Genomic DNA, 14446 nt, shown 5'->3' with positions numbered 1-14446 from the left:
CAACACAGATTCACGGGATAATGACAGGCTTTTCGGATTGCTTGAAACGTGAATGAGAAATTGCCATTAAAGCCATGTCAAGTGGCAGAAAAATGGCGTTTAGGTGAATTGCCCCCTAAAGGCAAGAGTGGGGAGGGAGTACGGATGGGTGGTGAAGGAAGGGGGGCTAAATTTACCGCTCAGGATATCTCTAATCAAAAACTATTTACAAATTTATTTCAATCACGCAGTAAGAAATAAAAATATATCAGTGTCAGCTAAGAAGATCAAGTTGGCTGTAACAAAAAAAAAAACAAGAAAGCGCGATTAGCGATTAGGCAATACGTAATTCACACGTTCATTTTTTCTATTAAAAATTTGTTTTGATAGTTCACAGAATCCATTAGGTGAATCAGGTTTAGATAACTTAAATGATCAAGATCGGACTTACAGGCGTTGATACTTTTTGAGTATCGCCCACGTATTAATGGTAGCTAGTTCCAATATTTAATAACTCTACAGTCGACTCCCGCGATAACTCGTACCTTCAAGGGAAAACGATGAAATCTAAAATATTTTGTAAATCCCTATATAATTAAGGATTCGTTTTGGCCCGCAGTGTATCAATTTGGAATGATATCTTTATTGTGCATATTATGTTACCGATCACATGAATTCACATAACGACACTGGCCTACTGTTGTCCGTATCAGCTTGCAATAGGCCTTATCACGGTTTTCGACGCCATTTTGACGGGTAGGCAAACAGGCTTGAAATAACAGCGTTTGTATGGAAATCCCATGTCAAATAATTTTCAAAAAACATCGCATCTGAAAAATTCATGAGTGGAAACCTTTGGCACAAGGGAAAGGATTTTAAATAAAAAAAATTGGAGGGATATCATTGTGCCAGAAAAGGCAAGGTTTTGAATTTTCCATACATTTCCCTGTATTTTTTTTCCCGCGAACTATTTTTAGCAGCAGTTTACGGCAGTTCGCTATACAGACAAATGTATGAAAAGTTCAAAACACGACTGGACGCTTACTGGCACAGCTACATCCCTCCAATTTCTTTCCTTAAAATCCTTTTCCTAGTGCCAAAAGTTTCCAATTCATGAATTTTTCAGAAGTGATGTTTTAAGAAAAATATTAGACATCGGATTGGAATAATTTCTACATATTGGCACTGAACACTCGTCTTCGAGAACTATATTTTACCTTTCCCTTTTTATAGGTACAAGTGCCACGCAGCTAACGGAAATTTTCCCGTTAAACTGTTATTTCAAGCCTGTTTGCCTACCCGTCAAAATGGCGTCGAAAACCGTGATAAGGCCAATTTGAATATTATCATGATTAAAGATTTTAAAAAAGGTTACTTTAAGAAAATTGCTCCCTCCTCAGAAAACGAAACACACTACAAACAGTTAAGATTTGAATTCTCTTACCTCCTCGATTGACAGAGCCGTCAGAACTTTCGCCGTCCACCAACGGAGCAACAAACTGCCAGCGGAACATTTCCACGCAGTCGCGCAGGATAGAAAAATAAGATGGCGCGTAGGAAAAATTCGATTGCTCCTAAACGTGAAAACTTCTGCAAAGTTTCCTAGCGCTTAAAAAGATCTTTGCTATTTTTATACACCATCCTGATACAGTAAGACGTATAAACACTGCTATTCTTATCCAAATCTCTTGAACAGAGCGAAGACAACTAAATTCGCCACTTAGGCCGCCATATTGTTTATAAAATTTAAGTTCGCGCGTGTGTAAGAAGAATCTGGGTACTAGCGCTCACCAATCATGATACGTACTCCTCGGATGTGATTGGTTTGGATAAAAAAAAATACCGCGATGCTCGAAAACAATCACCGATGATGTCACTCTTACATTACCTTACATTACCTTTTGCTTACATTTTGATTCGAGATTTTTTCTCCCTGTACCAAGACTAACTCGCGCGTCGGCTTTATAATACTGCCGCCTCGTCACCCTCGCGTTCTCGCGAGGGTGACTCGTTGGCAATAAATACTTTAAACTTTTGAAGGAGTGACTATTTCGGAGCAACTTAATAGAAGGTCCAGATTACAAGACCAACACAAGACGAGTCAATAAATTGATGCACTATTTTTCAGGCGGGAAAACGTAACTTTAGCGGGTCATTTGTCTGTCATCTGTTTACAGCCAGTATGTATCTAACGCGGCTGGCGTCCTTAAAGTTAACGGTTTATTAACCGCTGTAAGAGCGGCGCATTAGAGCTTATATTACTCTAAACTTGTCATGTTATCGGCAATAACCAGCTAACAAACAATTTGTTTGTCGGACCGCGGGCTTTGTTGATCCGCACGTGTTTAACAAATGCGCATGTCAGAGTATAAATAAGGCCGAGTTCAAATGGGTTCTTCAATCAGTCAGTTTAACGCAGTTACGGTAACAAGTTTATCAGATTCGTTGAAATGGAGTGTACGCAGTTCCAATCAGTTGTTGCACTTGTGGATTCTTTTGTGCGTTCTGCGCATGCTAAAAGTTCACGTGTGCTGTTACCCAGTCTTCCCATCCCTGCACCAGTTTCCAGCAAGTCGCTGACCGACTTCTCCATCTGCAGTATCCTGGGTCTAGAAAATGACGTCACGCAGTCTTCACTAGGTTCCGGTAAGAGATACTCTTTCTCTTCTACAAAAACTTTTATACAAACCAGCTGAACTGAAAAATGACGGAATTTTCAACCAGAAAATTTAAGAACAGACACAGGCTAAAATTTGGCGAAAACGTCTTAGTTATTTGTCCTGCTGTTCAGTTTGAAAGCTGGCAGTTTGCGAATGCATATGTATATAGCAGTTGAGCGCAAAAGAATACCGCGTATAGAAACGTATACAGTTTGGTTAATCTTATCATCGATTTCAACGTATACTTAGTTCACTAGTTAAGAAATGTCGACATTATGATCTGAAATACTTTACCATGTAATGTAAGAATGTCCTTAAAATCGTTTTCAGGCCCACACGGCCAAAATATTCGGGAGAGAATTTACGTTTACGGCAAACGGTAGAAATGACCACGTGACCATGTTTATCCTTCATTTGCCGCTTGCTGTTTTCAGTTTCTCAGTAAAATTGGGTAGTTTTCCGTTAGCATCAAAGGTCAGAATTATTTTGCACTATTCTCATCAGTGTGCTAATGTTTTCCAAAAAAAACATAAACGCGAATCTGACGTTTGCCGTTTGCCGTAAATGCGATTGTCCCAAATGTCTTTAAAATCGTGTTCAGACTCAAATCACCAAAACATTAACAGCGTTTTGTGCTGGTATAGTCTCAATTTGAAAAGTTAGAATTTCTTTTACAAAAAAGTGTAAATCTTTACAATAAGCTGATACTTGCAGCTTAGTTTTCAAGTTGTTCAGGAGTTCACTTTATGTGCTACAGAAATATACATGCAATAAAACGAATATAGGCGTTTTTAAATTTAAAAATTTTCAAAAGCTAAAATTGCAACCATTCTAATCTTGTTTAATATACATATGCATGTTTCATCAGTTTCTGATAAAATCCTGTTACAAGACCGTTTATATATATTCCATTTTTACTTGCAATTTAATTTGTATTTGTGTCGCAACTTTACACCATTAAGCTTGTACAGTTTGGTTGAAGACAATTTTAACGCGATCATCCTTGTCTCACCTATTTAGTAACAAATAAATGCCACGTTTGGCCTATGTACGCATTGAGAGCCTATGTCCGACTGAAGAGGGTCTTGCACTACGCTTATTTTTTCCCGCGTGTTGACTCATTTTAAAGTGTAATTAAGTTTAGCTAGTCAGTCTAATAATATTTCTTTTTATGTTTTTCTCGTAGAATGCCACAGTGCCACCAGCCCATCATTATCGCCTTACTCTGACTGCGCGAGTCCTCGTCCCAGCCACAGAGAAACCAGCCCATTGTTGACTCCTTATTCTGACATAAGTTCCAGCAGCGATTGTGACAGCGAGCCAGATCAAGTATCGACTCATCCCGAACAGCCACCGAGGAAGAAGCGACAGCGCACGACCTTTTCCCGGAACGAAGTGTTGGAGCTGGAACAAGCGTTCAGACGTCGGCCATATTTGATTGCTGATGATGACGAGAAACTGGGAAAGAAACTCGGAATCCCGGCCAAAAGTGTAAAGGTGAGTTAACACTGAATCATGTTGAATCACCTCTTAACGTTTATTCAAAAATGTGAACAACAATTTGACAAATCGGTGCCGCGTTTCGAAACAGCACGCCATTAAAGTTTGTTATATAGTCTCCGACTGTTGGAAAGAAATTCATGCCAATTTATCATCGCCAAAGTGGACGGTTTTCGTGATCCTTTAAAACCAGTTTGTTGTTCCATTTGCTTGACGATTGATGGTATTATAAAGAAAATATAGCTTTGTTTTTAAGCGTTGTTTTCTACCTATATGGATGAGGGATTTCTTAACTTCGCCGAGAAAGATGTGTTAAGCAAACTAGGTCATTCTGTTTTCTTTCATATTACATTCTGATTGACTGTATTCAATTTGCTTTAAGAGGCAACATCGTGTAGGCTATTGAAGTTCCTCGGTTCTATCATTGACTAAATTAAGATTTGTTTGTTACAACTTGTTGTTATTTAACTGCTTATTTGTAGACTATCAATTGATTCTCCTGAGTTCGAGTATTTGTTAACTGTTCAGACATCTTACTTGGACGCGGCTGAAAATCAAAGCTTTCTATTCAGATTATTATACCATTTACTGCTCAACTTAATGATAGTTTTTTCTTGTTTTTCCAGTATTGGTTTCAGAACCGACGAGCCAAGTCAAGAAAATTAGAAAGAAAGATGACGTCCGTCTGTCAGACCACTCCACCAAACCAGTTTGACCTTCCTGAAAACAGAGGAACGCATCCGAGAAGACTGCAGTTTGTGAACCGATCCCCTCAGTCAGACCATTGGAAGCAAGCTGAATGTATCACCTATCCCCTGACGGAAGTGAATGGAGAAGATCGGCAATACAGCAGACCGATCAGACCAGTTAGCAGTCATTCGTCAGTCCAGTCAATCCAGTTTAGAGGCGATCATCCCTTAGTGTTACCCATGTTCCACCCGGACCAGTTCAAGATCAGACCAGCTGAGCCCGCAAAGATACCGTGCAGCCGTGTTCCACGCAGATTCCAGCCGTACTGAAGCATGTGAAAGCTAATAAGAAATAAGGTTTAGAATTCATCATTGGCATGTTTTATTCATATGTAAAATAAACTAGTTTTCGACAAGAGTGAATAGAGAGATGACACAACAGTTAGATAGGTCGCTTGTACTTGTATAAAATAGATGTAATTAAGTAGACTGTTTAAGTTTTCTACCCGTCTATGAATGAAAGAAAATATTATTTAAAAAAACAATAATAACTATGTCGGGAGCGTTGTAAACAAAAGCACTTTGTAACTGAGAATGGTTGTGTTATGTTTGTACATGTCTCAGTTTCTGCGGGTAGCGCAGATTTGAGCGTTACAAAAGAGCGTGAAACATTTGCTATGTGCAAAACTTAAGGCTTGGGGGCAGAGGAGTAAGCGAATGCCGACCTTGTTTACACTATTGCGCCCATTACAACGGATCGCATGGTCGCAAGGTCACAGGTCACAAAGGTCACAAAGTTGAATTTATTCTATTCAGAGGGGTTTTCAATTGAGTGTCAAATTTCGCGTTTGGATTGGTCTTGCATTACTACGCTCTGTGATTGGTTAACAAAACTCGCCCCACTTTATCAATCAATGGGAATCCAAACCAAAACCAATCGTGTTTTCGCCGCACGCGTTATCCCGCGCTTGGCGCCAGTTACATGTATTTGCTTCGAATTCTGATTGGCTTGTTGTGTTGTTTACATCTGTTGCGATTGGCCAGAGTAATTACTTTGGTTTTTCTTTTTACGACACTCAATTGTAAACCGCTCTTATTACTCTTTTTGAACAGAGTGATCTTCAATTCAGTGTCAACGTAATTTCACGTTTACTTTGCTTTTGCTTTACTACGCTGTGATTGGTTAAAAAATCCGCGCCTTTTTTTTGACCATTCAACCAGTTAGCACACTGAAAACCAAGAGACTATGAGGTAAGAGAGCGAATCCCCCATACATGCCCCTCTTCCTATGAAATTTTTTTTTCAATCTATTTTCGTTTGCGTTGCTATTTTAATGTCAACATCTTATTGGTCAGTTAGAGTGACGTCATTTAAGTTTAAACTCAATGACGGATTATAATTTCCCAAAATAGCATGGCGCGAACTAAAAAAAGATTGAAAATAATTATCATGGGGCACCGGGACTCGCTCTCTTACCTCATAGTCTCTTGCTGAAAACCCAACTAATCGTGAGTTGGTCGCACGCGTTTTCCCGCGCTTGATACTATTTACTTGTATTTGCTTCGAAATCTGATTGGTTCATTTCGATATTTACGTCTGTTGTGATTGGCCAGAATAATTACTCCAGTTTGGTTTTATGATACTCAATTCAAAGCCGCTCTTGTTAGGTATACGTTTCAACAATGCGAGTAAACCACGCAAATATATAAATTACTTTATCTCTTTTACGCACGTTAAAAGCACACCTTAAAATAATCTAAATTATTCTCTAACTAATTTAGTGAGCTTTTTACATAAAAATTTCAAATACATGTTCTTATAAAATATATCCTAAACATTCCCCTTTTAATTTACTGCGTTGTTTGTATAAAAGGTTCAAATACATGTCGAATAACGAAGTTAAGAATTGTAAAGATGTACATGCAAAACATAAATAAGACGGATTTTTAGTGAGGAAAAAAGGTTTCCAGTTATATTTTGTAAGTTGTTCCCATCTTAAACTGTCGACAGAAATTGAGAAATTATTTACGAGACCATTCAAGGAAGTGTCCAAAGTTAGGCGTCAACTGAAAAATTGTCCATAGGCTCTTCACTTTAATTATTCCTAGGATAGCAAAAAGCGCATTTGAAAAGGCGCATGCGCGCAGAGCGCGAGAAGAGAATTATAAACAGTCTTGCTTTTGCGCACACTAGAGTCTAGAGTCTAGTTGGAGATTAGTTTCGCTTTCTAGACGAAATTATAAGAAAAAACAATTGAAAATCTGGACAAGTAAAAAGAAAAATTAAATTTTTTAAAAAAGAAATTGTTTTAAGAAAGCCCTGGTGAGTTCAAGAGTCACGTAATTATCTATATATTTGTGAGGCAGAAAGATTAAGCCGTAGCTATAAAAAAATAAACCTTAAATTGTTCCCTTTTCTATTTTCTATTTCTAAGAAGTGGAGAGGTTCAATTCAGCAGTTGTACCGGTAATCTTCTTGTCCGCAGCGATTGTACCAATATTTCTCTCCACTCTTATGATACAAATAATTCTCTGTATGTGGACGGTACAAATGTTCCTCTTTATTCAGACTATGTAAGTATTCCCCTCCGTGTCAGTGTGCCGATGGTACCGCATTTTCATGGTGGACAATTTGTTCTCGACCAATTTCTTCGTTTGCTGGTGCGAAATCTTGTTCATGTCCAACTGTAAATGGCGCCTTTTCTTGGTAATCAGCAAACGTAAATGATTCTTGAAGCCTTGAAGTGTAGGATCTCACTGTGTTTCCAAATCTCTTGAGAAATTGAAGAATTTTCATAGCGAAGCAGTACGGAGCGTAGACGAAAAGTACCAAAGATGCTACACCGATCACTATAGGAAAAAAAACCGCAAGAAAACAGACAAATGCCACGAAAAATGCTCCCGCTAATGCTGTAAGAGCGGCAAACAGGGTAACAAACAGGGAGCCACTTACAAAGGCTCCGAAAACGACAAACGGAAGAAAACCAAACGCGATTGATAAGCCAAGGAACGGAGAGATGAACGGATGACTCTGGATAAATCTCTTGCTTTTTCTCAGTGCGCGAACAGCGCGGCATTTTGTCAGATTTTCTACATGTTGATTTATGTAGGGAAGTTTTGGCGCCAGCCATGGAAACAGGAAGTGGATGCTGTCCACCTCAATCATGGCGAGAAAAACTAAAAGAGAAAAAATAAAAATATAATTAGAGCATCGTTTTATCATGTGGTGTAACCACTGCATTGAAATGACTGCAAGTGGTCAAGCCAGTTGCGCTATTAAAGTTTCCTATTTGTCAAAACCGCTATATTTTACTTACCTGTGTAGGTCCACAGCTACCCTCTCCTTTTCTTTCTCAGTAACTTTATAACACTATCTCTTTACTTAGTAAATGGACTTTGACAAATATAGTCTCTTCTCTGTTTGAAAAAGTTGCAAATTGAGCGTAAGTTGATTCGCAAATTGAGATATCGTTGTTCAGTTGTCGTATAATTAAGTGCACGCGCTACCAATCAATTTTACGTTGCTCTAAAAGTTGCAAAGGTGAACCGTCATTTGGCTGCTCTTTTTTTTCGTGTTTCAACAATTTGTATTTCCACGTTTGTTAACCTACGAATTCGAAGCTCGGTGTGGAACCTTAATCAAGCTGTACTTAATGTCAAGAAAAATCTTTTCTTCTGCAGAAACCGGACTATTCAAGTACAAGGAAACATTAGTGTTATAATTTACTTAAACTGAATAAGATGCGATAAGACAACTTTATTAAATCTCATTCAGGATATCTCTAATAAAAAAAACTATTTACACAATTATTTCAACCACGTAGTAAGAAATAAAGTATATCAATGTAAGTGAAGAAGATTAAGTTGGCTGTAAAAAACAAGAAAGCGCGATTAGCGATTAGGCAATACGTAATTCACACGCTCATTTTTTCTATTAAAAATTTGTTCAATAGTTCCCAGAATCCATTAGGTGAATCAGGTTTAGATAACTTAAATGATCAAGACCGGCCTTAAAGGCGTTGATACTTTTTGAGTATCGTCCACGTAATGGTAGCTAGTTCCAATATTTAATAACTCTATTATTAAAGAAGTCATGCGTTCATCTTAAAGGATGATGCGAAGTGACTTTAAGATTAGGAGTCTGTCACTGATTCAGACACGTAGAGCTCAGCTGTGGTGACGCAGTTTGAAACCTGTGGTCAGAGAAATTCAGAGAATTAGTCAGTGAAGATTTCTCCTTCGCTGATACTTCTACATTTCTTCCTTGGGCGGTAAGCTGTATGGTGTTTCTTGAACTCTTTAATTACCGGGTCTGTTCACTGTATCCCTGTCGAGAATGACAGACCTTCTGAACAGACGGTTTCGCGCTGGTTCGTTCACTCGGTTTTTCGTTCGCTCGTACCGATGACGTTCGCTGAATTGTTTGATCGTTAAACTTGTCAATGTTTGACTATTTCGGGGCGAACTGATACTGGACCAAGATTACAATAAGACTGCTACGCCGACAACATGAGTTAACAAACCGAATATAAACACTTTTTTTTCAGGCGGCAAAACGCAACTCAGTTTTGCTCGGAATATAAAATCCGAATGACTTGTTCAGAAACACACCATGAAAGTGTAATTTATGACGCACTCAAAGTTAACTGTTTATTAATGCATCTGCCTTTAATTAGTTATTTTGACGAAGTTATTATATAAGTACTTGAACCTTTTGAAGGCGTGACTGTTTTGGAGGAAATTAAAAGTAGATCTAGATTACAAGACCACCACGCTGAGAAGACGAGTTAATAAATTGATGCACCATTTTTAAGGCGGGAAAACGCAACTTTAGCGGGTCAGTTGTTTGTCATCTGTTTACAGCCAGTATATAGCTACCGCGGCCGGCGTCCTTAAAGTTAACGGTTTATTAACCGCTGTAAGAGCGGCGGACAAAAGCTTAAGGACTCTAAACTTGTCACGTTATCGGCAACGACAGCTAACAAACAATTTGTTTGTCGGACCGCCCGCTTTGTTTATCCGCATGTGTTTAACAAATGCGCATGTCAGAGTATAAATAAGGCGGAGTTCAAATGGGTTCTGCAATCAGTCTGTTTAACGCAGTTACGGTAACAAGTTTATCAGATTCGTTGAAATGGAGTGTACGCAGTTCCAATCAGTTGTTGCACTTGTGGATTTTCTTGTACGTTCTGCGCATGCTAGAAGGTCACGTGCGCTGTTACCCAGTCTTCCTATCCCTGCACCAGTTTCCAGCAAGTCGCTGACCGACTTCTCCATCTGCAGTATCCTGGGTCTGGAAAACGACGTGGAGCAGTCTTCTCCAGGTTCCGGTAAGATACACTCTTTCTCTTTTACAAAAACCTTTCTTGTAAACCAGTTGAGCTGAAAAATGACGAAAATATTAACAGGAAAGTTTAAGAACACACCCAGGCTAAAATTTGGCGAAAACGTCGTAGGTATTTGTCCAACTGTTCAGTTTGGAAGCTGACAGTTTGTGAATGCCTATGTATACACCAATTGAGCGCAAAATGATACCGCGTATACGGGAACATATAGGATCAGTTATTTAAACAGATTCTAACTTAGGCCGTGGCCTCAGACAAATAGCGGGCATCCAAATTTGTTGATAAGTGGTTTATTTTAAGTAGATAAATAGTTTTCTCGTCTGGGATGCAAGCCTTCTTGTTATCATAAGCAGCAGACAATGTTTAGATATGACTGTTGGCAAAATTGAATATGGCTTAGAACGTGGTTTTGTTAAACACCGTCCAATCTGTCTTTTAATAACCGACCCATACAGTTTAGTTAATTTCTTATCACCAATTTCAACGTATACTTAGTTCTCTAGTTAGGACATGTCAACATTTTTCACTGAAATAGTTTACCATGTCGTTTAAGAATATCTTTAAAACCGTTTTCAGGCTCACACGGCCAAAATATTACAGAGATTAAGAGTAACGTTTACGGCAAACAGCAGAAACGACCACGTGACCATGTTTATCCTATCTTTGCCTCGCTTTTTTCAGTTTCTCAGTAAAATTGAGTTGTTTGGGCTTAGCATCAAAGGCTAGAATTATTTTCCACTATTCTGATGTATGTACTAATTTTTCACAAAAACACAAACTCGAATCTGACGTTTGCCGTTTGCCGTTTATGCGATTCTAAATCTCCCTAATATCTTTAAAATCGTGTTCAGGCTCAAATCGCCAAAACATTAACAGAGTTTTGTGCTGGCACAACCTCAATATAAAAGGCAGAATTTCTTTTTTTGAGAGAGTATGAATTTTTACAATTAGCTAATGACTGCAACTTAGTTCTCATGTTGCTCAGAAGTTCATTTTGTGTACTACAGAAATATACAGGCGGTGTAAATAGATATTGGTGTTTTAAATTTAAAAATTGGCAAAAGCTAAAACTGCGGCCATTCTACTTTGTTTAATATACATACGCATGTTCTATCAGTTGCTAATGATATCCTATTACAAGACCCGTTTATATATATTCAATTTTTATTTTACTCAGTTCTGATCGATCAGATGTTGCTTTAATGGCTTTTTAAGTTGTATTTAAATTGTATTTGTGTTGCAACTTTACACCATTGTGCTTTTACAGTTTGGTTGAAGACAATTTTAAAGCGATCATCCTTGATTTAGAAACAAATCCTTGGCACGTTCGCCTATGTACGTATTGCGAACCTATGTCCTACCGAACATAGTCGTGCACCATGATTAATTTTTCCAACGTGCTGACTCAATTGAAAGAGTAATTTGAGTTGAGCTAGTCAGTCTAATAAGTTAAATTTTTCTTGTTTTTCTTATAGAATGGCACAGTGAAACCAGCCCACCATTATCGCCTTACTCCGACTGCTCAAGTCCTCGTCCCAGCCACAGAGAAACCAGCCCACTGTTGACTCCTTATTCCGAAATCTCAAGCTCCAGCAGCAGCGATTGTGGCAGCGAGCCCGATCAAGTATCGACTCATAGTCCCGAGCAGCCACCGAGGAAGAAGCGACAGCGCACGGCCTTTTCTCGGAACGAAGTGTTGGAGCTGGAACTAGCGTTCAGACGGCGGCCATATTTGATTGGTGATGATGAAGAGAAACTGGGACAGAGAATTGGGATACCGGCCAAAAGTGTGAAGGTGAGTTGACACTGAATCATGTTGAATAATGTCTGAATGTGAGAAAATATGCCGCTTTTCTAAACAGCACATCAGTAAAGTTTGCAATTCAGTTCCATTGAGTGAGTAGCGAGTCTCCGATGGTTGAAAATAAAGTTTGTTTGCATTTGTTGGACGATTGATGGTATTATAAAGATAAAATAGGTTTCTTTATGATCGTAGATTCCTACCTGAATGGATGAATAATTTCATAACTGCGCCTGGCAAAACGTGTCAAACAAACTAGGGGATTCTGTTTTCTATCATCTTACATTCTGAATTGACTGTATTCAATTTGTTTTGAGAGGCAACATCGTGTAAGCTATTGAAGTACCTGGGTTCTATCATTTGCCAAATTAAGATTTATTTGAGAACAATGTATTATTCAGTAAGTGACACAGGCATACTCGAAAAAAAATCCGAGTGCTCCTATCAGGAGTCGAACCTAAGACCTTCTGATTACAAGATTTATTTGTTTAATACAATCTGTTGTTATTTAACTACATATTTGTAGACTAATAATTGATATTCCTGGGTTCGAATATTTGTTAACTGTTAAATGCTGAATCTTGAAGCTTTCTATTCAGATTATTATACCGTTTAACTGCTCAACTAAATGATTGTTTTTCTTCTTTTCCTAGTATTGGTTTCAGAACCGACGAGCCAAGACAAGAAAATTAGAAAGAAAGATGGCGTCCGCATGTCAGACCGCTCCGTCAAACCAGTTTGAGCTTCCTGAAAACAGAGTAACGCATCCGAGAAGACTGCAATTTGTGAACCGATCCCCTCAGTCAGACCATTGGAAGCAAGCTGAATGCATCACCTATCCCCTGACGGAAGTGAATGGAGAAGATCGGCAATACAGCAGACCGATCAGGCCAGGCAGCCATCACTCGTCAGTCCAGTCAAACCAGTTCAGAAGGGATCCTTCCTTCCCGTTACCTCTGTCCCACCTGGACCAGTTCAAGATAAGACCTGAGCCCGCAAGATTACCGTACAGCCGTGCCTTACACAGATTCCAGCCTTACTGAACATGCGCATGTCAAAATTGAAAGCAAATAGATGAACCAATAATTGTAGCTGTAATGCTTTAGTGTAAGACTCAGTAGAGAGGAATATTCATGTGTAAATGGAAAAACGTTTATCATTAAAATGAAATAAAGAAACCGTTAACAGTCGCATGCATGTGTGTTAATAGTTGTAGGTAGGTTTCAATTTTGTTTAATAGCATCTACGTATGGAATTGCATAGGTGGTAATATATGTTGTAAATAAAATTAATATATAATTTGAAAAGAGGTTGTGTATTTGTTTCTTTCCTGATTGTATGTGTCAGTTGTATGAGAAACCAAAAGGTGATATTCATTCTCGTCCCCAGAGCCCTCGCGGGTTTTTAACTGTTGCGATTCAGCCGCTGACCAAAAGATCGAAGGCTCTGGGAACGAGGATGCGAGAAATGTTGCTACGATGAAATTCGTGTGCAGCCTGTCTCTCTTCGATCCTCTCCTCTTGGTTATGAGTTTCCACAGTTTTCATCGGTAGAACAATCCCACTTTTTCAAGAAGTGAGAAGAGAAAACATTTTTACTGATATCTTAGACCGTACAACATGCATGTTATTGAATTGCTAGCCTGTTTTCAAAATAGCTAGCTAGACAACAGATTGCGATGCTATTAAATAAATGCCTGAGGGAAAAGATAATTCGCTCTTTCATTTAACGGATGTGCGATGATGCTTCAGTAGTGAAAAACCTGGTTTTTCAACGTTTGTTTCCGCAAAATTGATCACTTGACGTCCAATTGTTACATGAATCTGCCATGTTTACATTCATCTGTTTGAAAAATCTCTTCAAGCTTGAACATCTACCTTCTAAATCTCCCAAAATATTAATTTGTTTTTGGCGAACAGAAAGCTTCCAACAAAATAACTAAATAATGCACCCTTTTAACATGGGGTTTGTATACAACCTTGGGAATAAGTTTAGAAAACCAAATTAGCATGTTGTGTGACTCATTCCTGTCGCTCGACGTCACCGGCAATTGAACAAATAATTTAAAATAAACACTCCAAACGTTTTTTTACGTCGTAGGTGTTCGTCATGTCCATAAAATTACTTTCGAATCAAATAACGCATTAAGGTAAAAGTGCTTCCTTTATCGTCAACATCATTGAAGGGGAGTTAAGCGCAGCGCTGGCATGCATTGAATGTTCAACGCTTTGGCTTTGTTTGAATGAAGTTTTGTCTCCAATTATAGTGCAATTGTAAAATTGTGCAAAACTAACACGCATTCAGTTTGCTGAACACCAACGAAAGCAAAACGATTATCGATCACCATAGAGTGTGTGCACGGCGGCCATGTTGGAGGACTAAAACAATAGAAGATATTTGCATATATATAGAATATATTTCCCAAAGGAAAATCATTGTATTGTTTCGGTCCTCCAACATGGCCGTCGTGCAC

The 14446-nt window shown here is 38.6% G+C and overlaps 3 protein-coding genes and 1 long non-coding RNA gene across 7 annotated transcripts in view; 2 read left to right on the top strand and 2 right to left on the bottom strand.

The window, feature by feature from the left end:
* The window catches only part of LOC146478871 (uncharacterized), a 221721-nt gene that overhangs the window by 181862 nt on the left and 25413 nt on the right, over positions 1-14446 (bottom strand). The window lies entirely within an intron of this gene.
* LOC146478872 (neuropeptides capa receptor-like) overlaps positions 1-14446 on the bottom strand; it is a 62317-nt gene that overhangs the window by 29595 nt on the left and 18276 nt on the right. The gene's annotated exons all lie outside the window — the stretch shown is intronic.
* LOC146478876 (uncharacterized) lies at positions 2430-5407 on the top strand. Its single transcript, XM_085111654.1, has 3 exons — positions 2430-2625; positions 3826-4136; positions 4766-5407. Exons 1-3 carry the CDS (start codon positions 2430-2432, stop codon positions 5156-5158), a joined length of 900 nt encoding a protein of 299 aa, XP_084967780.1. The 3' UTR covers positions 5159-5407.
* LOC146478875 (uncharacterized) lies at positions 8363-13225 on the top strand. 3 transcript variants are annotated; one of them, XM_085111643.1, is made up of 4 exons: positions 8363-9098; positions 9952-10157; positions 11648-11967; positions 12627-13225. In XM_085111643.1, exons 2-4 carry the CDS (start codon positions 9962-9964, stop codon positions 13014-13016), a joined length of 906 nt encoding a protein of 301 aa, XP_084967769.1. In that variant the 5' UTR covers positions 8363-9098; positions 9952-9961; the 3' UTR covers positions 13017-13225. The 3 variants fall into 3 exon arrangements, with proteins under 3 accessions (XP_084967769.1, XP_084967768.1, XP_084967767.1); XM_085111642.1 differs by having other exon boundaries at positions 9931-10157; XM_085111641.1 differs by having other exon boundaries at positions 8363-10157.

The sequence above is a fragment of the Pavona decussata genome, unplaced genomic scaffold, assembly GCF_977016875.1.
Source record: "Pavona decussata unplaced genomic scaffold, jaPavDecu1.1 SCAFFOLD_62, whole genome shotgun sequence".
NCBI classification, from domain to species: Eukaryota; Metazoa; Cnidaria; class Anthozoa; order Scleractinia; family Agariciidae; genus Pavona; species Pavona decussata.
This window is presented reverse-complemented; position numbering and strand designations above follow the sequence as displayed.